General features: G+C 28.2%; 4 protein-coding genes across 12 annotated transcripts in view; 1 reads left to right on the forward strand and 3 right to left on the reverse strand.

Moving 5' to 3' along the window:
- Positions 1 to 27,696, forward strand: part of LOC145187808 (uncharacterized) — a 64,977-nt gene that overhangs the window by 20,232 nt on the left and 17,049 nt on the right. For 3 of the 9 annotated variants that reach the window (XR_016451021.1, XR_016451020.1, XM_090082702.1), the window contains exons 1-6: positions 22,480 to 22,796; positions 22,936 to 22,992; positions 25,391 to 25,418; positions 25,803 to 25,857; positions 26,493 to 26,644; positions 26,742 to 26,864. Coding sequence is in view for 3 of the 9 variants with exons in the window: in XM_090082680.1 (XP_089938806.1) it covers positions 22,704 to 22,796; positions 22,936 to 22,992; positions 25,391 to 25,418; positions 25,803 to 25,857; positions 26,493 to 26,644; positions 26,742 to 26,864 (508 nt within the window). In the remaining 6 variants the exon portion in view is untranslated. Of the gene's footprint in view, positions 1 to 22,479; positions 22,797 to 22,935; positions 22,993 to 25,390; positions 25,419 to 25,802; positions 25,858 to 26,492; positions 26,645 to 26,741; positions 26,865 to 27,696 lie in introns of those variants that run through there. The other 6 variants (XR_016451015.1, XM_090082680.1, XM_090082660.1 and 3 more) reach the window with 5 other exon arrangements.
- LOC145195053 (uncharacterized) lies at positions 4,476 to 5,467 on the reverse strand. Its single transcript, XM_090080909.1, has 2 exons — positions 4,991 to 5,467; positions 4,476 to 4,864 (listed from the first exon to the last, which is right to left on the reverse strand). The coding sequence occupies exons 1-2, from the start codon at positions 5,241 to 5,243 to the stop codon at positions 4,476 to 4,478; spliced, it is 642 nt and encodes a 213-aa protein (XP_089937035.1). The 5' UTR covers positions 5,244 to 5,467.
- Positions 5,286 to 7,101, reverse strand: LOC149892837 (uncharacterized). Its single transcript, XM_090080989.1, has 3 exons — positions 6,939 to 7,101; positions 5,555 to 6,763; positions 5,286 to 5,482 (listed from the first exon to the last, which is right to left on the reverse strand). The coding sequence occupies exons 1-3, from the start codon at positions 7,099 to 7,101 to the stop codon at positions 5,286 to 5,288; spliced, it is 1,569 nt and encodes a 522-aa protein (XP_089937115.1).
- On the reverse strand, positions 14,605 to 16,890 carry LOC145188146 (BTB and MATH domain-containing protein 36-like). The gene is made up of 2 exons (XM_090082732.1): positions 16,624 to 16,890; positions 14,605 to 15,227 (listed from the first exon to the last, which is right to left on the reverse strand). Exons 1-2 carry the CDS (start codon positions 16,865 to 16,867, stop codon positions 14,752 to 14,754), a joined length of 720 nt encoding a protein of 239 aa, XP_089938858.1. The 5' UTR covers positions 16,868 to 16,890; the 3' UTR covers positions 14,605 to 14,751.

Genomic DNA, 27,696 nt, shown 5'->3' on the forward strand with positions numbered 1-27,696 from the left:
CTACTCCATGTAAGTAATAATTTTTAATTAGCTAAAAATTGATACTTATATGGAATAGGTAGAATTAATACTCAATTCTTCACAGCTTTTTTTTAAACATTTTGCTACCACTTCTTAAATATAAAAGTAAAAATTTCTTTTTTTTAATTTGTTTACTTTTTTTATTTAATACGCTACCCACTTTTGTTACGCGGTCATCGGAACTACCCGTATTTCGGAACTACGCACAAGTCGGGTAATAAAATCGGATATCTCGTACTTTTTTTCAAAACAAAATATATAAAATAGTTTTATTTATTTTTTAAAATTTTTTTATGACTACTTTAAGGTCTTCTTTTTATTAATTTAGTTATGACTATTTTAAATCCTTTCTATAAAGTTATATATATATATATATATATATATATATATATATATATATATATATATATATATATATATATATATATATATATATATATATATATATATATATAATTTTATAGGAAAGATTTAAAATAGTCATAATTTAATAAATTTTTTGCTGTTTGAATGCACGTCCAGTTGTTTGTTGCAATTATGTATGTATGTATGTATGTATGTATGTATGTATGTATGTATGTATGTATGTATGTATGTATGTATGTATGTATGTATGTATGTATGTATGTATGTATGTAAATTTTATTTTCATATTTTATATTTTATGCCTATTTTCAGCCATAATCTATAAATATGATTTTATATTTTTAAAAACACACACACACATATATATATATATGAAGATCACACTGAAAAAACGATCAAGCTACATTTTTGCTTTTTTGGGTTTTTGTTATATTCGGCTGCAGTTTAACTATATAATAATTGACTATATAACAAGACTATATCAATAGAAAACCGATCAAATTACACAGGTATTTAGCTTAACAATTAAGTAACCTAAGGTGTTTTTAAGTTTAAAATCTAATTTACTCAAAACAATAAAAATGTAGCTTGATTGTTTTTCCAGTGTGGTCTTCATATATATATATATATATATATATATATATATATATATACCCTATGCTTGCAAAGCTTGCTAGGCAGATTCTGGCTATCCCAGCCTCATCTCTCTTCTGAAAGAGTGTTTTCAAGTGCAGGGAACATTTGCACTGTAAGGAGAACAAATTTAAGTGTTAGCAAAATGGAGCAGCTAGTGTTCATGAAAGAGAACAGTAAATTACTGGATGAGATTTCAGATTTAAAATGGCCAGGCTACTTTTAATTTTTTGCTTATCCTGAAACTTGAACTCTTTCAGTACTAATATTCATATTTCAATTTTTTTTTGTTATTTTTAATTCAATGTCATAAGTGAATTGAGGTTGAACTGTTTTGAGTATTTTTACTTCTTCGGGTATTTCTACGGGTATTCTACGGGTATTTTCTACGGGTATTCTACGGGTATCAAGTATCGGGTATTAAAAACAATCAGGTATTACCCGATTTAAAAAGAAACGGGTATTTTATAACTTTCGGGTAATTACCCGAATATTTAAATTCGGGTAATACCCGAAACAACTACCCGGATCCGAGTTCAGTCTCGGGTCCCTACTCACAATGTTTGAAAATCCAGGGTTTTGGCAATTATCAGGTTGTAAACAATGCGCCAAATGACCAGAACTTCGTTTTTTAATTAATTTTTACACTAAGTTTTCACTTTTTCATAGGTATTTTTATATTTTTATGTACTTTGTTAGATAAAGATGCTTACTGTGAGGGTGGTCTTTTTATTGTAAATCTTTTTATGCAAACATGTTAAAGTAAGGAGGTATAAGAAGATATGGGCTTTAATGTTACATGGAAGGAATGTGGAGTTTGGGGTTAAGGTTAAGGGCCTGGGGACTATTTGGTTAGGAAAGAGCAATGTTAATAAAGGGTAAAGGTTGTGTTTTCCGTCCTCAGTAAATTCTAATATACAATAATTCTTAACATATGCTCTATTAGCTTGTAATGGTTAGAACTCTTTTACTCATTAAATTGATAAAATTACAAACAACATTTCATTACTCTTCTTGTAGTGTCGAATACTGTTTTTATTATTTATTCCTCTTTTATAATTAAATGAACATCTCTTCTTCTTTTTCTTTATTAAAAACGGTGAAATTTTCCGTTTACAATTTCTTATAATTTCGTTATATATATTGTAATAAAAATGGTTTGGTTAAAATTAGATACTTCTCCGTATTTGGAGTCTAGGAGTTTCTCAATGATGAATCATATTAAAACGAAATATTGAGTCATTTTACGACAAATTTATGGCATTCATCCATAAAACGTTTTGGAAAAGTATGAATAAAAAGGATTTCAGCCTGTTGATTCTTTAACCTCTGAGCATTTTTGAGACGTTGATGATTTTAAAAAGCAGTTATACTAATATGGTTGCAAATCACGAATTTTATAGAAAATATAACTCAGATTTTATATTTTTTTATAAACTTATAACTTTAGCTTTATTACAGTTTTAAAAACTTTCATGTAAATATCAAAATAAGTAAAATCATTCAATCCCATTATACATTTTATTTGAAGAAATCCAAATTTATGCTATTTAATGCTTACATAATTATATATTGATTTGTATTTGTATTTAGTTGTTAAGACACCATGTGTGAAGCTATTTTTATAAAATCTAAAAAATTAGGTCTAAGGTATTCATCCTGAAGATTTCAGGACTTCTTCGACAGTATTGACAGTGGACTTGCGATTATTTTCTGATAACAAGTAACAAAGCAAACCTGAGAATATAATTGATCCACTCATTACTATAAATGGCAGTAAACGATGCTCATAAGATAAAAACTGACTGACCCATGGGGATAAAGCAACACCAATAATATTTGGACTTATAAAAACACTGATTCTCTTTAATCCATACAAAAAATTATTTTATTAACATGTGACAGTGATTTCACAAAAGTAATAGATTAGTACCATAGAAAACATGCATTATCTTACAGAAGTTGGGAAAATGATGACAAAAGAATAAGCATATGATGAAAAAAGGTACTACAGACTCCTTCAGATTGAGCACCTTGCGCTACGGCTCCTTCGAAGCTAAAAAAAATGTTTGAATATAAAAATGCGTTGCATGATATGTTAAAATTTTACTGAATCACACGATGGTGATGGTTTCCACTTCTTAACTGTCGTCGGCCGCCGAAGGGAAGGGGGGTGGGCGCAAATTTTTGCTTCCTGTCGCCAGAAAAAATGGAAGAAAGTTCAACGTTTGTTATTACATTATTAAGCAATTTAAAGGTTAATTAGTGCAAAATACATTTTTTCAAAAAGTATATTTTTATGCGGAGAGAGAAAACCTCATAATGACAGTAAGCAATTCTGTCGCAAAAAATATATTCTATTTAGGAAATAAAATATTCCGTCTTTGTGAAAACTTTAGTTATTAAAAAAATTCATTTAAAGCCGTTAATCAACTCTAACGTCCCTAAACATATTTCATAATTCGTTTGACGCATTATCAAATATGTTTAGTGTGGGACATGGACCTTTCAAAAAGTTTTGCAAAAATTATAAATCAAGTATAAATTAATTGATTAAAAACGATTTCCGTCAGGGGCATCGGAGGCCGATAGACTTTCTAGTAAAGGTTTATGCACCCAAATAATTTTCATTTTGGTCATCGTGGTTGTTGTTATCTATCACAATGAATAACAACAACCACTTTAACGCTATTAACAAGAACCACGCTGAATATTAATTCGAAATTTAGAAAATTATTGTAAAATGCAGACCAATTTAGTCTAACTATATGAAAAGTTTGAATCAAAAACAAAAAACTAGTCAGTGTTTTAAAACAAATTGCAACTAAAATTTTGACACTTTTAAAGCAAATTAAAAGCCAAATAAGATTTGATTGCTTTTGATTAAGAATATAATAAAATGTACAATTACATATACGAAATCAATCGCTGAAGCAAGAAAAGGCAGCAATTAACCATATCGTTAAGTCCCATTTGAAACATATTTTATAAACCCGTAGTATTATGGCCAAATAAATCTTCAAAAAATATCCCTTATTAGGTACAACTTAAAAAAAATGCTTCTTATAATAAAAACACAGCCCCATAAATCGCTGGGGTGTTGGGGAGCCTAGCCACGGCCCTGTTTGCAAATGCTAAAATGTTTAGGAACTACATAATAATATATTAAAAAAAAAACAAACAACTTATAGTTAAAACAAACGCTATAATGTGTTAAAGTAATCGCACAATTTTTTTGGTTTGTCAAATCGCCGAACCCCGCATTGGCATTTATAAAAAACATATTTCATAATAAAATGTATAAAATTTCTTCCACATCATCATAATATAAAAATATAAAGTACAAATTACATAAGTGAAATATAAAAATTATGAAAAATATAAAATACAAACTATATAAGCGAATTACTTCCATTCTGAGTTACATTAAATATCAAATTTTAAAGTAAGTTTAATCATATCTTCTCTTTAAGGAGCATTGAGTAACGTAAGTTTCTTGAGCTCATGTTACATCTTTCTTTTCGATGAATAAAGTTAGCAACACTGAATGAGGATTCTGGCCCTACCGAACTAGCAGATGAAGTACAAACCACTCTTGCTTTAGAGGCTAACATTAGAATATCTTTTTCATATTTGTACCAAAATTCATCAAATTTCCAATTTTTTTGCTTTAAAGCGTAATTGAAAAAAGACAACTCTTCTTTGATATTTCGCTTTGATTGTGTTTTTTGTATGCATAGATTGACACCGCACAATGTTGCAAGTTTAGCGAATCCATTTTTGTGGTTCACAGACTGTTCAGGTGAATCTTGAAGTTCGAATCGAACATCTGAATCTTTCTCTTCTAAAAATGAAAATGAGTAATAATATTTGTCAATATGCAAATCTTTTTACAAAAGTGCTTTAAAAAATTATTTACATAAGTTTAAATATATTTAAATTTAAAAACAAATAATATTTTATAACTAACCACTTCTCGGCTGATTTTGGTCATTTTGCAAACAAGTGTTTACAAACGTTGACCTTCGAGGATATTGTCGGAGCATTGTATTCGAAAATGTTTTCAACAGTTTACTTTCTGCTTCCTGATATTCTTTTTCTGTAAGACACTCGTTAGTTCTCGGATCAAAGAAACATGCCAGTAAAGTTTGTAACTTTTTTTTTGGAGATATCTTTTCAATAAAGTATACCTTCATAAACTTGAGAAGACTGCTTCGTAACATGTTTTCTTTCTCGACCAAAGAAGATGATTGCGATAGAAAACATTAAGCTGAAGATTCATTTTCAAGAAAGTTCATTAACGTATTTTGGACAAATTTGGCCGACGAAAGTGTTGGAAAATTTCTAGTAGAGAGAAGTTTAGTTGCTTCAAAGAATGGCGCAAGATTATAGTGTAAAATTTCTAGGAACTTCCAATCTTCTGATAACAGATTTAGTTTCTTGAGTTTACTAACTTGTTTTTCTGTTAACCCATTGTTAGTACCAGAATTTATAATAATTTTATTATAAACATTTTTATCTTTAATTATCTTACTAATCATTAAAAAAGTTGAGTTCCAACGAACATGAAAATCTGACGATAAGTTATTTATTTTTAGCCCCTCTTTCTTAACCTCATCAAAAACAAATGATTGCAATATTGAAGACCTTTTAACGAGAGCTAAAGTTTTTCTTAACCTAAATAAAATGATGGATGAAAAGTTAAATAACTGATTAACAGTTTCATCTGTAGATGCTTCTTCCTCCTCGCTACTTTTATCATCATCCGAGCTCACGTTTTCCGTTTCAAAAGTACACGCATTTTCTACTTGATTGTTTACATCGTACATTTCAAGCTGTTCGTCCGACGATATATTTTCATTAGACTCGATATCGCTTTCATTGTAGTTATTGTAATAAATAAGATCCTCTTCGATATCTGATGTGCCATCTAATAAGCTCTGTGATGGTTTGGCCCACAACTTTATTCCGTGATTTAAAACGAAATTTAAGTTATGACAAATGCATGAAAGCCGTAAAGCTATAGATCCCATCGCCTTTTTAATGTCTTCAGCGTTGTCTGTTGTTATTGAAATAACTTTAGTATCAATTTCAAGTTTAGTAATTTCTTTTTGCACGAATGCTGTAAGTTTACTACTTAATTGTCTTCCGTAAAATCTACGAAAGCAAACTATATTTGATTTGTATTTAAATTTCTTTGTTAAATAATGCGCTGTTATGCAAAGCCAATAGGATCCAACCCTATTTTTCCACAAATCGGTTGCTAGAGCAATATGAGTAACTGACTTAAGTTTAGCTCTAAGATTGTTCTTGTATTGATAGTATTGCTTTCTCAATCGCTTTGCTATTGTCTTTCGATGAGGCGGTTTGTAAAGTGGGGCAAGAATGTTTAGAAGGCGTTGCATGCCAGGTTTATGAAAATCGTTAAAAGGACGGCCATCTTGAATAATGCAGTTTATTACGGCTTCATCTATTTCATCTTTGTTCTGCATCCCAACTAATTTATCTTGAACGAGTAATTTTTTTTGAGAATCGTAAAGGTACTCAGATTTTTTATGAACATGGAAAATATGTTTTCGCAGATTTGGTTCAGGCCCACACACAAGGTTTCCATTCTCCGGGCACATCAAACAAACATACTTATTTGTGTTGGCAACAAATGAAAATAGGGTCTTAATAGGCAATGCTTTTATTTTACGGACTGATTTTATAACTTGATCATCGTCGGTATCAGAGTTCGAACCTACAGCACAAGCAATAGTTTATAAAAATATATTTCAAGTATCAACGCAAATTAAAGACTGATACAAATACATGACTGTACAGCAAGTAATTATTCTGGGTCATTTAATTTCTTTGACCTTTCTGTTTTCATTCACAAGTTCATCTTAAAATTTAAATAAAATTTACAAACATACCTGAATATGTAATATTGTCACCAGATAGACGTCTTGCTTCAACAGTTGCCGTGTTTGTTTCAGATAAAGACAAACATTTCTGGCGATGTATGTTGATAAAGTCTTGCATTCCAAATAAAGGTCTTTTAGATAATTTTCTTTTTTTTCTTTTTTTTCCAGTCATTATTGTCAAAAAAATTAAACAAAATTAATATGGTGCTTGCCTTGTTCACGAGAGGTCTCAGATTCATATCGTAAATAAAGGCCCTGATAGTAATTTAATTTAATTAGTTTCCTCAATCATTTTTATGTCTTTGAAGTCCCATACAGAATAGTTGGATTTATGGAACATAAGGTAATTAAACAATCGAAAACGAGTTTGTAACATAATTAAAGAAAAAGTAGAACATGTGAAAAAATTTTGATATTCGCCAAATGAATGATTTGAGAATAGTAACTTGAATCAGTTATGTAAAGTAATTTCAATTAAAATTGCTATAACTGTCGTAATTAAAAATTGATTTACCCACAAACGATTACAATTAGGAAAACGTCATGATCACACTGAATTAAGAACAAGTTATCTAAACTTAAAAAAATCTCCTCACAAAAGTTTCGTCTCATTTTGGTAGTGGTTTGAACAGAAATTTTGGCCGAAACCGAATAAGTAAAAAGTTGTCAAAGCAGATGTTTTTCGCTCACTAAATTGGTTGTCAAAAAATTATTTTTTTCTACGCGCCAACAAAACATGATATATACATACATATATCATGTTTTATATATATATATAAATATATATATATATATATATATATATATGTATATATATATATATATATATATATATATATACCTTTACATAAAAAGTCTTCAACTTTATAATTGTAATTCCGTTACGGAAAGAGCACGAACGTTCAACGGCGTTACAGATTTAACAATTTCAATATCTCTTTACCTGTAAATATGATAAAAATGTTGAAGCGGTTTTTAACCCTCTATCCGGCACATTATGATCAAACTACTAAAAAAATTTTTTTAATGAATTTTTTGTAAGAATATGGCATTATGTGCTAGAAAAAAACACAAAATAAATCTTTTTGATAATTATTATTGTTTTATGATTTGTTGCATATATGCAACTTTGCCGAAAAGAGGTATAGAAAATAACGCTTTTTTTAAAAAAAAAAAAAATAATAATAATAATAGTAATATGGGTAAATTCAGGCATGTTTAATAGACCGTTGTAGTTTTAAAATAATTTCTTCTTACTATAGTTATATATTATCTAATTTTATTGTACATGGAAGTCTTTGAAGCAGTTTCTATCCTTGTTCAAACAAAGTTGTATTTTACATTTTGAACAAGCAAAAGAACAGGTCATGTTACATATTCTGCACCGCCCCCTTTTATCCTTGATTTCGGGCCAGTGGCAGAATCCATCATATCTTATATCACTAATTGGTTTTGGGTTTGATGGCTTTCTTCCGAGCGTCTTTAAAGGTGAGAAACTTCTTTTGGGACGACCAACTTTTTTTTCTGGATCTTTGTCTTTGAGCTTCAACGCTGTTGCTACCTGTAAAATAAATCTTCTTAAAGTCAGCTGTTTTTTTTTAGGCACTTGAAGTTGAGTACAGTGCCTTCGGTATAACAACCAAGCATTTATCTTTGATATGTCAATGCAGTGAAAAATCAATTTTAAGTACCACCGTTTTTTAGTGTTTATTCTCGTGCGGTATAATGATATCAGCATGTCTGCCAGATCTACTCCTCCCATTGACGCATTGTATGCAACAACAATATCAGGAGTTTTGACATCAACATATACTTTCTTTTTGCTGTCAAACCTTTTGACTTTCGTTGATCCTGCGACACCAGCATGTGTTGATCCAACTATAACAGCTTTGCTATCAAACCATTTTACTAAATGTATCCCAGAATTCTGATCCACTTGGTAGTCCCATGATCCTCTTCCTTGAGATTTCAATACTATGTCAGATAAAAGTGGGCATTTTCCGATTCGATTACTACGGAAAGTTCCTGTAGCTAATATTCCCATAGTTTTCAGTTTATTAATTAATGGCAATGTAGAAAACCAGTTGTCAAAGTATATACGGAAGTTTTTGTGTTTAGGCATTTCTTGAACTAGTCGAAGTATTATATCCTCAGCACCGCAAGTTTGGCCACCTGCACTAGTAGCACCTGCGTAGATGAAAAAGTCGTATATTATGCCTGACTTTCCTGCTCTAACAAAATTTTTGAAACCCCATTTGTGGATTTTTTTGGGCATATACTGACATATCCCACTGCGCTTTGTTTTTGCAGGTATCATTTGCTCATCTGCCGATTGGTCTTGCTCTTGTTCAATTTTGATGCAGTTATTACGAACAGCATCTAATACAGGTTTAACCTTAAACAATTTGCCAGAGTATTTATTTTTTGTAGTATTGTCCACTGCATGCAAAAACCTTCTAAGACATTCATAACGCTTTAAACTCATAACATCAGCAACAGCATCGCATCGAAGTTCTGTTGACCAAAACGATTCATAGCTAGGGAGGCGAACTAATGACATCAACATTTGAACACCTAAGAATTGCTCAATCTCTTTTAAGTTTGTGGCTATACTAGTGCCTGTTACCTGGACACTATAGAGATTAGTTTGTTCAACTAAGTTCTGGGTGATGCTATCATCCCAAAATAGTTTAAAATACTCAAATGGTGTCGTCATTGCGTTCTGGTAGAGAAAATTCCTCTCCTTTGAACGCTGCATCAAATATTGGTAGTTGTGTTTTCCTCCATTTATAGACCGGCTTCTTTGCAGACTTTCTTTTCAACAGAGTGACATCATCCTCATAATCACTAAAATTTATTTCAAGTAATATGTATAATATATATATATATATATATATATATATATATATATATATATATATGTATATATATATATATATATATATATATATATATATATATATATATATATATATATATATATATATATATATATATATTATACATATAGCTTAAAATATACTTTTGGATTTAAAGAGGCATTGTATTTATCAATTTGAATAAAGAATCTCACATTTTGGAAATATGTATATATATAATTTTTTAAATATGAGATTCATTATTCAAATTGATACATACCATGACTCTTCAGATCCTAAAGTCATGTTGAATGGTGAAAAACCACTTTCTTCTTCTTCTTCTTCTTCAGTCCTAAAGATAAAAAAATTAATGTAAATTTAAATCAATTCTCAAAGCAAATCAATGGTAATCAAAACTGACTCACTCAGATTCTTCAGAACTGAAAAGAACATTGCCAATTTCAAGTTCTGCCTCATTCCCTGATTCATCTGATTCCACTAAGTCTGATAACTCAGAATCAGAATCTGGTTCAAGTACGTAATTAACAGCTTCTTGTACAGTAAAATTTCGAATTCTACAAGTTTTTGTAGGAGCTACCAGAGAAATCATATAGTAAAAAAAAATGGTCATTTTTTATACCTTGATCCGACAATGTTGCACATTTGCAACAAATAAATTAGGAGGTAAATCTAACAATATCTTATGCTTGTTTTAGTTTTTAATGACACTAATATAAAACTTCAATCATAGCACATAACAATTAAAAAGTTTTAAGCGTCAGCATGGGTTTTCCTATATTCAAAAATGAGCATTAACGATAGTAACTAAAACTTACTAAAAATAGCACTTCTCTTTAGAGCTGCCATTATTCAAAAGAAAATGTTATTGTGGTTATATTGCGTCAAAATAAAAATAGAAAGATCTAAAATACATATTTCAAAACACCTAATGTTGTGGATAAACTTTATAACCAAAAAAATTATCAGCAAATCATTTGTTGCAAATATGCAACACAAACGGGAAAAGGGTTAATGACGATATTTGAGGGATATTTTTGGAAAACTATCCGGTATAAATGAACAAGAAAATTTGTAAAAAGGAGATTTTTTGGAGAGAGAACTATTACAATTTTGTCGATATGATAATAGTTATCTCTCCAAAAAATTTATTTATGTGGCGAGAAAGCTAAAATGCTGGCCAGTTTTAATGGCATTATTATAATCTGTTTTTATATGCCCTTACTATATTTAGTGTCCCTCCTTAATTTTTAAATAATAAAAACATTTATGCATAAAACCTTAAAAAAAACTACTTATAAATTTGCCTTTCAAAGAATCTCTTCTTCTTAAACGGGTGTCTCCCAGGGTAAATGCGTTTTCTCCTTACTACTATGTTTAGGCTATTTCTAAATTGGTTTAAGAAAGAAACCCGAGAACCCCACCCAAATATCTCCCCGACAAAAAATTCCCTGGAAAAAATCCCCCCTCTCCCAAAAATAAAAGTAAAAGAAAAAAAACAACAAACTTTTGTTTAAATTAAAAGATTGCCTCCCCCAACTCCTATCCGTCAGTTGTTGTGTGTACTATTTCGTGCACGTTCTCCCTAACAATCAGTCGATGTATATGTACACTCCGCTGCACAAAGTCCAAAAAAGTTTGTCGATAAAACAAAAATAAAAAAGCAACAAATAAATTTAAAAATTTACACATTAAAAGCGGTATCAGGAGAAAAGCTGATACAAAGATAAAATGACAGTAAAGCGTATCTAAGTATATAAAAAAAAACTATTTAAGCATTTTTCCTGGGAGGCATTTTTTAGGAGGATATTTTTCTTGATACCGTCTGAATTCCATACGTTCCGTCATTAAATATTTTCAAAAAGATAACTGTTCCAGCCTAAGACTAGTAAAATATTTCCATGTTGGCCAGGAATTGAACTTTTTTTTAACCAGGGTCTAACAATGGTTTCAAAGCAAATGCGAAATTGTTCCGGCGCTAGGAATGGTTTTAATTGCCAATATAATCATGGATCGGAGTCGGTTATTGATATTTTATAGGTGCACAGGGAAAAAAAAGTCTAAATCCGTTCAGACCAGTTGTTGCCCCAAATTAAATTAACTATGCTTTACTGCAAGTTTTGTTTCACTGCATTTTACTCTCTCATACAATATCCTTTCAGAGAAAATGTTGACCAAAAGTAAATTTACTTACTTTTTAAGTATAGATTACTTTTAATTGTAACTAAAAGTTATTTAAAATGTAAACTTAAGTAATCAAAAGTAATTTTATGTAATTTACTTTTAATAGCCATTTCATTTTAGTTATAAAATAACACATGTCTACTTAGGAAAACTAATTATATAAGTAAATTTTATTTACATTTGATTGCATGTAACTTTTTTATAATGTATTTTAAAATGCTTTTTTTTTTTACAATTACGGTAATATAATTTTTTTAAAAATAAATTCTTTTTAAATGTAAAAGTAAGTTACATTTCGAGGTAAAATTACATTATGTAATGCAGTTTTAAAAAAGTAATTAACTTTTAAATGTAAAAGTAAATTACTTTTCCATGTAACTCAATTTTAAATGTAAATGTAAATTACTTTTTTATATAATCTACTTACATATAACTTACATTCGAAAGTTAATTCACCTTTCTTTACAAAATAAAAATTGTTTTAGAAAAGTAAATTTCTTTTAAAAGTAAATTTAAGTTTTTTTTGAACGCTTACAGTTATATACGCAATTTACTTTTTCATAAAGGCTTACTTACTTGAATAATTAAAAAAAAAAGTAAGTAAAAGTGCCATCCCTAAGTACATGTATAACTAGAGATCTAAATAATACAAAATAATAACTAGTTTTGTAGCTACCAGGAGCTTAATGGTTTCATGTTTAGTAAACTACTCCATCTACTATATTAATGTAGTCTTCGAGTTTATAATTGTTATAGAATTTTCTATTTGGGGTTCTCCATAAGACACTTTAGCCTATTATATTACATATATTCATATATATATATATATATATATATATATATATATATATATATATATATATATATATATATATATATATATATATATATATATATTAGGGTGATGCAAAATTTTTAGGTTCAAAGCTTTAGTTGTCCTCAAGCTTGCCCTTGTTTTATATGGCAATAGTAATTATTTTCCAAAATTTGAATCAAATCGGATGATATTTAGGGGTTGTCATGTTTTGTCACATTTTGGAGTGAGGTTAAAAAAGTAAAAAAAAATTTTTTTTTTTAATTATTTATTAGAAATTACTTATTATTATGTGGTGGATTGTGGATGTTTAATGTTAAACAAACAATAATATAGTACTGTACTACTATGTAATTACACTAGGCAATAATCGATCAATCATTTTCATCATCCAACAGTCATCTTCATCAGGGTAGACTTTGATGCAACTGGAAATTACTTCCGGTGAAGATTAACCAATCGAAGAAGAAATTGCTTTTGGTTTTCATCTTTCGTAACGCTTTTGTTGAAGGGTGCTACGCCTCGTTCCGCGCATATATATATATATATATATATATATATATATATATATATATATATATATATATATATATATATATATAAAATAAAAAAAAAAATTTGCAAAATTTGAGAGAATCACAAAATTTCACCAATTGTTAATTCATCTTATAAAACCTAAAATTGCTTCTTTAAGTCTAATTTTTGGTACACATGATCCTTGGTGATAAAGGAACACAGGCAACCTTGAGGAGAATGCTTTTTGTGAACTTTTTTTTTTCTATTACAATCTGAATCTCCCTAATATATATATATATATATATATATATATATATATATATATATATATATCATCATTACTAATATTATTGTTATTATTATTATTTATTATACAAATTAGATAATTAGCAAGGTTTATTTAATATTTCTTAAAGTTTCACGTAATAGCGATCTTCAGATGTTTTCTAAGTATTTAATTTGCATTTAAACATGCTACAAATTTTTCTTTTACAACTTATCTAAATGATAACATACCACAATCTAAATGGTCATTTAATTTATTTAAAATGAAAAAAACATTAAAATTTTAGCTTTTACATATAATACTTATAATTTACATTTCTTTACAGTTTGTTAACAAAATCTAAAAAATGTAAATTATGAACAATTTTCAAAAAAAATCTATAAATTAGATCTATTTAAAACACCTCCGAAAGAAATCTGGGATCATTACGGGGAAAAGAAAAAAGGAGCCGAAAGATTTTTCGCTTTTTTTTATTTTGCCCTAACAAAAGCAGCGCAAAAAAACTAAGGGGTTCGTGGTTCGTAGGGTTGAAGCTTCATTTTTACTTTTTAACCTGAAGAAACAAACTCAGAACGTTACTATAATGTTATTACTATAGTATCCTTCTAGTAACAAATTTAAAGGGGGAGGGGGCGTGGTCCCAGCAAGGTCAGGCCACTCAATGCTGTGTGAAAAAGAGGATCCAAATCTCTTAATAATTTTCCATTTTTGGTGTCATTGCTATTTGTAATTCTAGCAACAATTCAAAAGTTTCATTTAAAATATTTAATCAGCATTGTGATAAAATAGCTAAAAACATAAAATACAATCTAGAATTTACAAAGACCATTCTTTCAAGCAGCAATATTATTTCCTGGAAATATTCACCTTTTTTTTCACTCGCATTCGCCCTCTTCAGTTCCTAATTATTTAATATGAATGAAAGCTTTGTTTAACAAAGTAAAATGATATCAGCTGTCAGATAACGACATCTGCTGTCTATCAAAATAAAGATATGGTTTTAATATTTCAGAGAGATGCGGAGATCTGTCATTCTTTTGTTAGCAAAATAAAAAATAAAAATAGTAATTGATGGATCTAAGATAAAAGACAAAGGAATTTGTGACAGCAATTGCAAATCAGTAAACGATTGATCTGAATCATCGATTAGTAAGGCTTAAACCTTCTAATTGTACCAGATTTCGCGAGATCGTATAAGATACGACTGTTTTTATTTATTAAGTCAATTGCATCGGAAAAACACACTGAACATCCTTTTTCATCGTCATTCTTATCGACACATTGACACTCACTGAAGGTCGCGTGAAGTGCTAAATTTGAAGCGACAGAAAATATGCCCGAGTGCAAATAATCAATGTAACCTTGGAATATTCTCAACTTGTTATCAACATTGAGTTGAGAATATTTTTCGTGATCTTTCGTCTCTGCGAATTTTTCTTTCGAAAGCTTTTCGATACACTTCGTAGTAAATTTTTGCAAAGAAAATTCTTGCGCTAACAAAAGAGATTCAAAATCTATATGTCCTCGCGAATTATTTGACAGCTCGTTGTCGATGCGTTGATTTAACTCTGCTATGTCGTATTCCCGACATAAAGACAATAAACTTTCGAAGTCCGTGTCCTCTAAACGATAAAACTGTTCGAATGAAATAAACGATAAAACTGTTCGAATGAAATAAACGGTAAAACTTTTCGAATGAAATAAATGATAAAACTGTTCGAATGAAATAAACTACGTCATTACTTAACCAAAAGTAGTTGACGTAAGTTGACAGAGTATAAAAAATTCCATAAAAAATTTTACTTCCGCTCATTAAAGTTTTTCGATTTTTAAAAAACCAAATCGTTACACTACTAATTAACTCGAAAATTAAGAGAAACTTTGGTTTAAAAAAATTACTCAGAAAATCAAGTTTTGTTTATAAATCTTGATGAAGAACTTTTTTTATTAATTCACCAAATCTTTAATCATTTTTTTTGGACTCAGAATTCAAACGATGTTTAGTTTTAAATTTCCATTCAAATATTGAAATGGTCGAATATGCAAGAGGAAAAGTAAAGAACCCTGTCGGTTTAAAAAAAATGTTGCCAATAATTTTATGAAGAGGTTTCCACTTTAGTAATAATCTATATTATAAAATAACAATTTGGAAAAATTTTTAATTTTATTAATGAAAAAAAAGAAACACTACCATTTGAGGCTTATATGCAAAGAACATATCGTTGAGTTGATGAAAAAGCTCATTAAGTCAAAAATATCTGCTTTGAAATATAATTGTTTTAAAGTTTTTTCTTTACTTTTTTATGTTTTAAGTTGACAAAAAGATGTTATTATTAGAAATATATTTTGATTTTAATTTTTATTATTTTTTTTGCAGGTTTATTTCTAAAATGGATTTTTGCTTTAACAACCATTAATTTAACTCATAGAGTTTCAGTTTTTACCGACCGTGAAAATAAAAAATTTTTGACTTAAGAAGATAGAATTATTATTAAGAAAACAAAGGATGGTTATTTGACTTATCGAGTCCACAAGAAAATAGAGATCAAAATCAAAAGTAGTTCTGTTTAAAAAAAAACTCTGAGTTTTTCCACCAAGCTGACCTTCTATGAAATAAGATGTTATTCGGAGCTTCCTCTTGGCGCGAACTTGCACTTGGGAGAAAGTAAATGTTATCAGTAATAACTTGCTGGAATAAATCTAATTCAGAGTTATAGTTGAGATTTGGGTTGTGATTAGCTTTTAGGATTTGGCAAAGTTAGGTTATCAGGATAAAGAAAGGGTTAAAGAAGAGTTTTCCCTAAATTCAGGGTTTTTTGTCTTGAGAGATTATTTTCTATAAAGCATTTAAACACCCACACATCAGTTATCCATTCAGGAAATAATTAGAAATGACGTGCTCGTACACACATAAGCGAACTGAGTTGTTGGTAATTTACTAAATAATCAAGTAAGAGAAAAATACAAATAAAGAAAGAATTAAATATCTGACTGTTATTCAAATAAACCAAAATTTACCTTTAAATTTCGGAGGGTAGGGGTAAATATAAGTGAGCAGTTCAATGATTTTTTTTTTTGTCTTTCCGGGTAGTTTAATTGTTCTCTCCGATTTTTCTTTGAAATTTGACGAAAGCATTTTTCTAAATACTGTTGAGTTATACGAGAGAATAAAGTTGTGAACATGAAGTGATGTCTCTTCCACGACCATCACAACGTCACTACCCATCCATTCCTCTAAAAAGTTCGGCGGCTGATCGTTCATACTAATGTTTGAATTGACATATTATTCTAAAAACAAAATATGTTTTTTTAAATTTCTTGAGTTTTTTTTAAGATTCGAGTGACATTTACAACAACACACTTCCCAATACACTGTGGAGGAACTTTTCCTACACTCTGTGAAGGAACTTTTATCATTGATTGATGTCGTTCGCATGCGACACCGAACAAATCGGTTAAGATACGATGACAATTTTTTATGCTTTTATTTTGACACTAATTATTTATCATAAAAATAATAGTATACCATGGTCTGAAAGTAAAAATCAAAATTACAATTTGTCATGTGTCATGTTCAATAATTAGGGTTTCAACCAAAAACTTTAAATTTTAAAAATTCATTGAAAAAGTCTAAACAAGAAAATTAAATTTCTGTTAAAAACTTTTTTCGCCTCTTACAGACCAAATCTAAGAAATTCGTAGGTACACCAAAATTTTAAAGCCTATTATTCCGAGCAATCGTAAAAAGACAGTATGATTGGCCAATGAGGAACGAGGAAAATGAGAACCTTCATTTGGTAGATAGTCGGGACAGCTCTAATTTAAAAAAATTTTTTTTTTTTTTTTTTTTTTGCGTACGATAAAAAAAAAAAGATTAGTTTTTAGAAACTATTACAAGCACGTTTATGGTGATAACGCACGCAGATAAGTAAAATGCGGTTTCACTTATCTGCGCGGTTTCACGACTAACGTGCTTGCATTCCTTCATCAAATTGCTCTCCAGTCCGAGTCCTTTGATGTAATATCAAAGGCCTGGAAAACGTAAATGCTTGTTACATTTCAACCAATCATGTTTCATAAATTTATTCTTTTTTTTTTTTACTTTAATGTACTTCATAAAGTTAAAAAAAAGTGATCAATACGAAGAAAGTTAATTATAATGACTAACGGTTCTTTTATTCGGCGAAAAACGGCGAAATACAAAACCTAATGCAACATTTTAAGTAATACAAGAAAAAAAAACTAAAATAAACCCACGAATCCATAAAAAACTATCACAAGCATCTTAAGTGAACTTTTAAAAAAATCCAGGATACATTCAATTTAGAATGACTTTTCAGAGTAATAGAAAAAGATAGAAATGCGGAAATAAACGAATAATGACGTTTCATAAAAACAACATAAACTTGCAACTTTTATAAAATTTGTGCGTTGAGGTGCGAAATGTTTGCGTTTAGTTTAGATCTCATTTGTTTATTGGTTTGAAGCCAGGTTTTTAAAGGTTTTTATTTTTTTTACTTTTTTTTTATTTTTTGAATTAATATAGGTATGTGTGCAAAATTTTTAAACTATTCAAATATTTAATTATTATACATCTTTGTAAAGAGCTTTAAATCAGTATTACGATGGTGAAAATTTCATAAAAAACTAATGATTTTACTAAAAGTTATGCCCATTTAAGTGACAAAAATTCATTATAAGGAATGCTTAAGAAAACTGTAACCAACCTAAAAAATTAGCGTTCGGCTTACGGTGGTTTTATAATTGAACTTCATTGTTTAGTTTATAGCGCATTACTATGCCTCGGTTATATTTTTATTCAACTTATAACAGAATATGGTTTTTTTTGTGTGTGTTTGTGTGTAAATCATGTTTTGATTACTTTAAAAAATTACCAATATTTTAAATAACGTTTCATTTTTCTAAAAAAAACAATTTTTTAATGAATAAAAAAGTCAAATACACAAAATGCTCATAATTGTGAATCCCCTCCCCCCCCCCCCCCCAACCTCTACAACAGAAGAATATTTGGTACCTTTACTGCGTGCAAAAATAGAATATGAGCGTGTCATTATTTTTTAATAAAATTTGTTAGGTACATAGAAAATAGATATATAAAATTGATTCAAAAGTTAGAAAAAAAACCCATCATCCCTTCAATGTCAATTCACTTCCAGAACAGGAATGAAGTTTTCAATAGCAATGAAATCACTCAAAAAGTTAGTTAGTGCAAAAAAAAAATAAACTGCAGTAAACTTACAGCACTCTACTTTTAAAATATTATCTAAGTCAATATAAAATTCTAAAAAAAAGACGAGAAAAATCCATCCATACGACACCTACCTCGAGCACGCGGTGAAAAAATGGTCACAGATTTTATCTTTAAAATCGGTGCCGTAAATCGTAGATACGCACATACCTAGTTAATACAACTTTATTCACGAAAAACATGTTCATTGAAGAAAGAAGGAAATCTCTTTTGCTTTGTTACCCTCCCCTTCCTATTTTTATAATTTTTTTTACCGGGAAAGAGAAATTCTCTCAAAATTTATAGATTCATCTCTTACAAGTGTGTGAACCATTGGTTTACTGACCAATTCAAAAATGCAGATGGTTATTAGGTGTTATGTTGTTGTCCTGATGTTGGAAATAAAATTACTCTTTGCAAAGGCTTATTAAGAGTTGGGCTTATGCTTACAGCTGGTGTTTTGTAAAAACTATGATGTAATCATTGAATAATTTAATACGTATATATAGTATGTCCAGAAATCTTATCAAAGAGATTTTGTAAGATCATTTTTCACAAGTACATGAATTTTTTTAAAAAAATTTTGTACCAGGTTTATAGAATTTTATAGACTTATAAAATTTTGTTGGCCTATTTTTAATAAAGAAAAAGTGCTGTTTTTGCTAAATTTAGTGATGTTGACTGTGACATTTGTTTTGTTTACTTTGAGCAAAAAAATGTGCTTCAGATGTGCTCTTTATAGAAGGCTGAGAAGATGTTAGTGACGATACCCGTCCTAGACACGCATGTCAACAACCAACTTGAAGCATTGAATAATGCTGTCATTAAAAATTGTTGAATCACTATTGCAGAGGTTGCTTGGGATGGCGGCAAAATAGCTTGAAATTATTACTACCTCGCTAAAAGTCAACGTAAAATGATAAATCAATATCGATAGACCTGCATCAGAAAGAAATCAATGTAAAGAATAAATTCTGCAATGTAAAGAATTGGCAACTGTTTTAGAACTGTTATCAGGATATATTACAGTCATCACCGGTAAAAAATTCTTTGATATAAACCCTAAAACGAGCGCCACAAGGGTCGTGTTACCATCTACGATATTTGGAGTACTTTTCTAAATTATCCTTTAATTAAAGATCACAGTGAATGCCATACGGTTATCGCCATAATGTACAAGGTTGTTTATCAGTTGTTCATTAATTCAGCACCAGGTTTATCCATAGGTTCATCTGAATGAGCAAATTTATTTTCATTTCGTTTCGTGGACAAAGTGATTAACATCTTTGCTCAGTCTTGAGCACTATTTACGTGGCTGTCTGTTCTTACATTTTAAAGTTAAATCTAAGAACAGACGGCCACGGTGAACATTGATTCACTAAAAATTTCTGCATTATTTATCCTCCTTTGTTTACCTGCTGTTCGCGTTGTTTTCTTAATTTCAGCTCGAGCTAGTGGATTCATATTGACAGATGAAGTTTCAGCAGAGATGGCTAATTCAAATGATGCAGATAATGAGCTAGAGATCAGTGATACTGAATAAATAAAGAAAATAAAGATAGTAATAGGCAAAAAAAATTGGCAATATAATAATTTATAAAAAATATCGCTTAACTTACCAATATCTTTTTTTAGGAAACCTTTGTTACATTAAGAAAGAAAACACCGAACACGCTAATATTGTAGTGTAGGGCAGTGTAGTGAACCTTTAGTTCAGTTACAGGACAACCTGGATGATAACGAAGCCAAGAAACAACTTCCTGATCACTGAATATATTGAGACTTTTAGTGCAATATAATGGATGTTTTATAGAATGGTATTCTGATATAAATTCATGCATTGATCAGTATCCTTTCCTTTAAGAGTTTTGTATACTTCTATTTTATTTTCCCCTGCTAAGTGCAACAGTAATTCTATCTTTGCGCATCTTGTGCAACTCCTGTCGCAATAAGATATAACTCAAAATCTTCTTTCCATGTTTCCCACTGATAATCTAAACACCCGGTTAAGTAATAATTGTTTTTGCCATATTTTAATCTTCGTCATCAGCTGTTGTGTTTCCCCTAAACATAACTATTTATATCTTTTATTATATATATTTATTTTAAGATCAATTAACAAAACTAGTTTTATACGCTACAAATGTGTTATAAATAAATACTATTTGCACAAGTATGAAAAAGTTTTATCAAAAAAGAATAAGATGTTTACTCAATTTATAAATATAGTAACCATCTTATCTTATCAGGAAATAATCAAAGAAATAAAAAAGTGTTTACCTATTAAACGACCTCTTTTAAACCCCCGTTTAAGTTACACGATATTAATTTAACAGAGCTTCCGAGCCTTTAGAAACCAGGAACAAAAGTTGATAATGTTAAATAGTAATAATGTTGATTAATCAAGCAATGCATAAAGTTAGCGATAGTCAAATAAATACCCATTTGAGTAGAAAGTTCAATTTGGTCTAACAGACTTTTTCAGGGGAAGTAAAATTACATTTTATGTAAAATTTAACCAAGCGTCAAACAATTTTAAAAACGGGTGTTGTACTTGCTGTATAAAAAAAAGTCGTTAAAAACGAGGGAAAAGGATGAATAATACCATAACGCTCCGTAGGTCAGAATGTAAAACATATCAAAATATAGGTTTAAATAAAACGATATTTGACCTCTTACAACGGCTGAATTTGACGGCTATGACTGGGAATAAAGTTTTTGCTACAAAATCAAAATATCAGTGTTATGGGCCTTGGAATTTAATTCCAGCATAAAAATTAAGAATTCACGACAATGAACTGACATTTTGCTTTGGAATGTGTAATTGAAAAAATTTATTTAATTAAAATAATCCATTTAAGGCATAAAGTATGAGATTTTATTTTCAACCGGAGCAACGGCTATAAGATTAACAAATGTGAGGGATCAATTTGGATATTTATTTAATCGATTGACGTAGGTTAAGTTTTAATCAAAATAAGTGTTTAATCTTGTCTAATATACTTGCATAACACTAAGGGGCTGTTTATATGAAAAGCGAGCTAGCTCGTTTGCAGGGCTAGCCCGTTTACCGAGATCTCGAGGTCGTCCTTATTTCAACTTAGCTTTATTTTGCGTTTATATGATTAAGAGAGCTAGCCCGGCAAGTGAGATCTCACTGTTTTTTGCAGAGATCTCGGCAAACGGGCTAGCCTTTGTCCGTATAAACAGCCTCTTACTCAAGTTATACATCAAGCGTTAGGTATCCTATCAGAATCTTAAAGTTTGAATTTTATTTTAGTATTGAGTACTGGGAAAAGCTTATCCACTAAAAATTTCATAAGTTTAGTAAACGTTTTTCGACGTTTCATGCAGATTTAACTGAGTAAAATATTTATGAAAAATAGTTGAAATATTTACCAGAGGTCAATTTATAGCCTTCTTTTTTCTGAAATTCATTTACTAAAACTCATATCGCAATCAAATGGTGAAGTAGTGAATTGAAGTCAGACCTTTTTAAACGTTGAAAAAGTTGTTTTTTTATGAAGCCAAAAATAATAATGATGTCTATCTTATTTGATTAATTTTTTATGACGTTTTTAAAAAAATTAAAAATTAAAAATCTCTGCAAGCTTATTTTTTGAAACCTCTGTATATGCAAAAATAAACGACAGTTATTGTCGGAATGTTTTTTTAATTAACAGAAGTTTTTTTTAGAAGTGATGTCAGATGAGCTGAGATTTTATTTTTTGTAACAGTGACAAAGTAAACAAAAAGAAGTAGATTTAAAACTTAAATGTATGGCTTAAATAATATCAATCAGAATAAAATATAAATTAAGTTAATAACTCTGATTGCGATCATCAAAATCATGCCTACTTTTAAAAATCTATCGCGATTTATGTATAATGATGGAATGGACATTTTACCACACGGAATCCTTGCATCGCTTACAATACTCTATGTAAGTTTTGAATCAAATAAATATATTATTCAAATAAATGTATGGTCCAAATAATATGATTAAAATAAACATATGATTCGAATGTATTTATGTTTGGAACGATTCTGTTAACAGTTGATATGAAATACTTTATTTATAGTTTTTTGAAGTTATGATTTCATCCTCCGTTTACAGCTATCTTCCCCAACTTGTGAAGGTATTTTTGATTCTTTTTAATATATTTAAATAGAAAATTAAATGTGAATTCTCTTCATTCAAATTATCTTCCAGTATCTTCCATCGGACATTCATGATTCTTGTTGAGCGCACATAAAGATCTGAGTTTAAATAAATTGATTAACAATTTTTGTTTGTTTTTCTCTTGGATTGATTTAAGCAGAAATTGTTCATGAAAATTAATTTGAAATTTGTTTTTTTTTCTTGTTAAGAAACTAATAAAAGATTAAAAAACTTGTTGAAAATTTATTATGAATACACCGAAATATTTATCGAAATTTATAGAAATATTTAATTATTCATCAAAATGAGAAAATAACAGTTTAAATAAAATGCTGGTGAATTTTTACTAGAATATCATTCTTTACACGTTAAGAAACAAACTTTTATAAAAGTTCTATTTCATTTAAAATTTCAATGCGTCAAGGTCAGTTTCAACCTTCTATTCTGAGAATCACTTCAGTTTTTATAAGTAATATACAGTATGTCTTTCTTATCTCTGAAACACTTTAGAAACACTTTTCAAAGAATCGTGAATCAAAGTATTTGTGAATGAAGATAAAACTAAGGACCAAATTTTAGATGTAATCAACAGTTATGGCTTCATCTCATCTTCTTTAGTTCCATTTTATCATTATCTAAATGTTTTTATAAAATATTTCTGCGTACTCTTTATTTGCAACACTGATATTTGAGCGGAAGAAGACAATATGATAGTGTAAATAGACCCATTTTGGGTGAAATTCTGCAGCTAGTTCTCGGTAGCTGTCAAACAATTATTAATCAGTTCCTTGTAGTTTTCGACCTTGTTATTTCCTGAATAACCTTTCTACCGCTTTATGAGCATACTAGTTATACCTTTGGAATTTGACAGTTTAGAAAAAAATGATTTGATCTTTTTTAACTTTTCACCATTGCAATCTATTGTTTTAACAAAGTTGAGGCAGAAGATATTTGTCTGCCAATACTAAAGTAGCATCCACATCCAGGCAGTTTTTTAAAATTTTTTTCGTTAATTTTATTCAGAAATTAACTTAGATTGTTTTTGTTGTCCTACTAATATAAAGCTTGTTGAACCAACCGTGTTGTCCGAAATGAAAACCAACCATCTTGAAATCTCCGAAAATTCCACTTGAAGCAATCGTGGCCGATCTTTTACATTAAATTCTCAATGTTGTTACAGTTTACCAGCCTTTCATTATTACTACTATCGTTATTTTAATTATCATTATTACTATTATTATTTTTACTATTATTGTTATTATTATTACTATTGTTATTTTTATTATTACTATTACTATTGTTATTTATATTATCATCATTATTATTACTATCATCATCATTATTATTATTATTATTATTATTATTATTATTATTATTATTATTACTATTATTATTATTATTATTATTATTATTATTATTGTTGTTATTATTATTATTATTATTATTATTATTATTATTATTATTATTATTATTATTATTATTATTATTATTATTATTATTATTATTATTATTATTATTATCATTATTATTATTATTATTATTATTATTATTATTATTATTATTATTATTATTATTATTATTATTATTATTATTATTATTATTATTAAATAGCTAAGTGTGCCTGCTTCCTCAGCTCTTTCTGAAGATACACGTTCACCCCAACAACCCCTGGGATTTTTTGAAATATTTCCCATTCAGTGACAATGTCCAACTTTGGGGGTGGAGTCAGACCAGAATAGGCAGTCATAGGTGCAGGAATTTCTTCCATTCCAACATTGTAGACTGGATCATCTGCAAGAACTTGACCTTGGATTGAAGCATGTGACCGTTTGTTAAACAATCTTGTTTCTGTCTGCCAACTTGTAAATTACAAAACAATAATTGCATTTTGCAATAACAATTTGCTCTCCATCAGGTGTCAGGTGACCTCTTCGTCAATGTGATTTCGTCAAAGAAACTCGTTTTAAAAGCGTTTTTATTAAAATTAACTAGTGAATTTCGGTTCAGTTAAACCGTAACCAAAATCGAAAACCGAAATTTGAGTGAAATCGAAACCGAAAGAAGCCGAAGCATGAAAACTAAATCAATACTAAAATAACATGAAATAACTATTATACATATACAGTGTGTCATATTATTCAAATACATTATCCGTCTATAAATCGATCTTGAAGTTTTCTCGCAACACGTCGATGAGACAAAAGCAATATTCTCTTCAAATAAAAACATATCTTTACCATTATATTGTTCTTCTATCTTCCATTTTGATTAGGCAAAAGTTGTTTTCGTTTTCGAATATAATAGCTAATAATTATTTTTTGAAGTATTATTTAAAATTTTTAATGATAGAGTAGAGCATGTGTTTTTATTTTTAGTCGTTTGGAACGTCAGAGGTTCAAACAGGTTTTTTTGTTTTTCTTTTTCTTTTTCTTTTTCAGATTTTGCTATACATTTACAAAAAAAAATATTTTTTTTTTGAATATCGAATTTCTCAAAATCGACAAAAAGTTTAGTTTTCGCAAAACGAGAAAGTTTTTTCAAAACGAGAAAAAAAAATTTTTTTTATTTATTTTTTTTTAATTTTTTTTTATTTTATGTTTGGTTTACTTAGTTGAAATGCTGCTATGGGTAAAAAAAAATCTTCTGAACCTTTAAAAAGAATATTTCATGGAAATCGATTTAAAGATGCACATTTACAAAAAATAAAAAATTTTTTTTTGAATATCGAGTTTTTGTAATGTTATAATAATGAAAAATATAAACATATTATTAGTTGATTTCTTGAAGGTCAAGATGCTGGTATGATAGCTGCTTCTCTTTTTGTTGGAAGAATATTTAGCAGGTATTTATGCACTCTTTTTACTATACAAGTTTTTTTTTTTTTTTTTTTGAAATTTAAATGTATTTTTCGGCGCTTTTTTATTTTTTAAGTATTTTTTTTTTTGTTATATAAACAAAATTGTATTTAGAAAAAATAGAAAAATAATATAATTTAATTGAAAGAGAAAAACATTTCATAATTAGAAGTAACTCTCATAAATAAAATGAAAAAATTAATAAATAGAAAAAAAAAGTAATAATAAAATTAATAATAAAAGTAATAATAATAATAATTATTATTATTATTATTATTATTATTATTATTATTATTATTATTATTATCATTATTATTATTATTATTATTATTATTATTATTATTATTATTATTATTATTATTATTACTATTATTATTATTATTATTATTATTATTATTATTATTATTATTATTATTATTATTATTATTATTATTATTATTATTATTATTATTATTATTATTATTATTACTATAAAAATAAAAATAATAATAATAATAATAATAATAGTAATAATAATAATAATGATAAGAAGAATTAATTAATAAATATTTAGCAAAAAGATGTAATAAAATAAAATGCATTTTACAGTTAGAGTTTTTGTTTTTTTATTGTTGTTTTTTAGCTTTTTATGGGGGTACATTGCTGACAAAAAAGATAAAAAGAAAGGATTAATATGGGCATCAATAACTCTAGCTGCATCTACTATCTTTTTTGGTTTCAGTCATTCTTATAGCTGGGCATTGATTGGAAGATTTTCTCAAGGGCTATTATTAGGTGCAAAAAATATGTTACTCTTACTAATAACATTTTTTAATTATGAAATTTGAATTTTATCAGTTTTGATTTAGGAGTTTTATAAATTTTGATTTAGGAGTTTGCATTATTGCAAAAACAGTTATAACTGATTTTTCTAATGATACCAACACATCTCTTGCATTCTCAATCTTCTTTTCTGCTTTTACCGTTGGAAATGCACTTGGACCTGCAGTTGGAGGTAGGTTACCCATTTTTTATGTTAGATTTATATAGATTGGTCAAGTAAAGCATATTTAGTATAACACAAAATTTGTTTAATTTAAACACACAGTTGAGAATAAATTTAATGTAAAATGAAAAAAAATTTTGAAAATAATTATATTCATAATTTTTTTTCAAAAGTTCATTCAAAAAATTCTGACATTTTTTTTAGAATAAAGTTCTATATAAACAATTATGATATAGTTTTTGCATTGAAATAACTATAAATAGAATGTTAATTTATAGAAAATGCCTTATATTCAGGTTAGCTACAAACAAAATAGAGTATCTATAAAAATTTACGTAAAGCATATTGTTTAGAAAGTCACAAATTTTCTATGCTGGACATTTTACATGGTTAAGATTTGCATGCATTTTTAAAGCTACGTTCCTAAACTTTTTTCATAAAAACTTTTTTTTAAATACATTTACAGATTCCAAAAAAGTCAATGCATTATTGTATTCCCAAAAATACATAAATGTATATCCTTTTTTTTTCCAAAAATTTTAAAAAAGTTTTTATTAAAAGTTGATGTTTTAACATTTGATGCATATCCATAAAATTAAAAAAAAAAAATCAAAACTGAAAAAGTGTTTTAAAAACTCTGAAACTAATAAGTGTTTTAAAACTCTGGTAATTACCTTGGGGGGGAGAGGGGGCTAGATATTATTACAAAAAAAAAAATAAACAAAAGTAAAACAAAATAAATATCTAAAATTAAAAATTGTTTTCTCTATTGAAATTTGATTTTTATTTATTTTTTTATATATTTTATGGACATGATAAAATACATATTTTATTAATATCA

Source organism: Hydra viridissima, unplaced genomic scaffold (assembly GCF_058129835.1).
Source record: "Hydra viridissima isolate aposymbiotic clone 2 unplaced genomic scaffold, HvirCarnegie_v1 scaffold_1, whole genome shotgun sequence".
Taxonomy (NCBI): domain Eukaryota; kingdom Metazoa; phylum Cnidaria; class Hydrozoa; order Anthoathecata; family Hydridae; genus Hydra; species Hydra viridissima.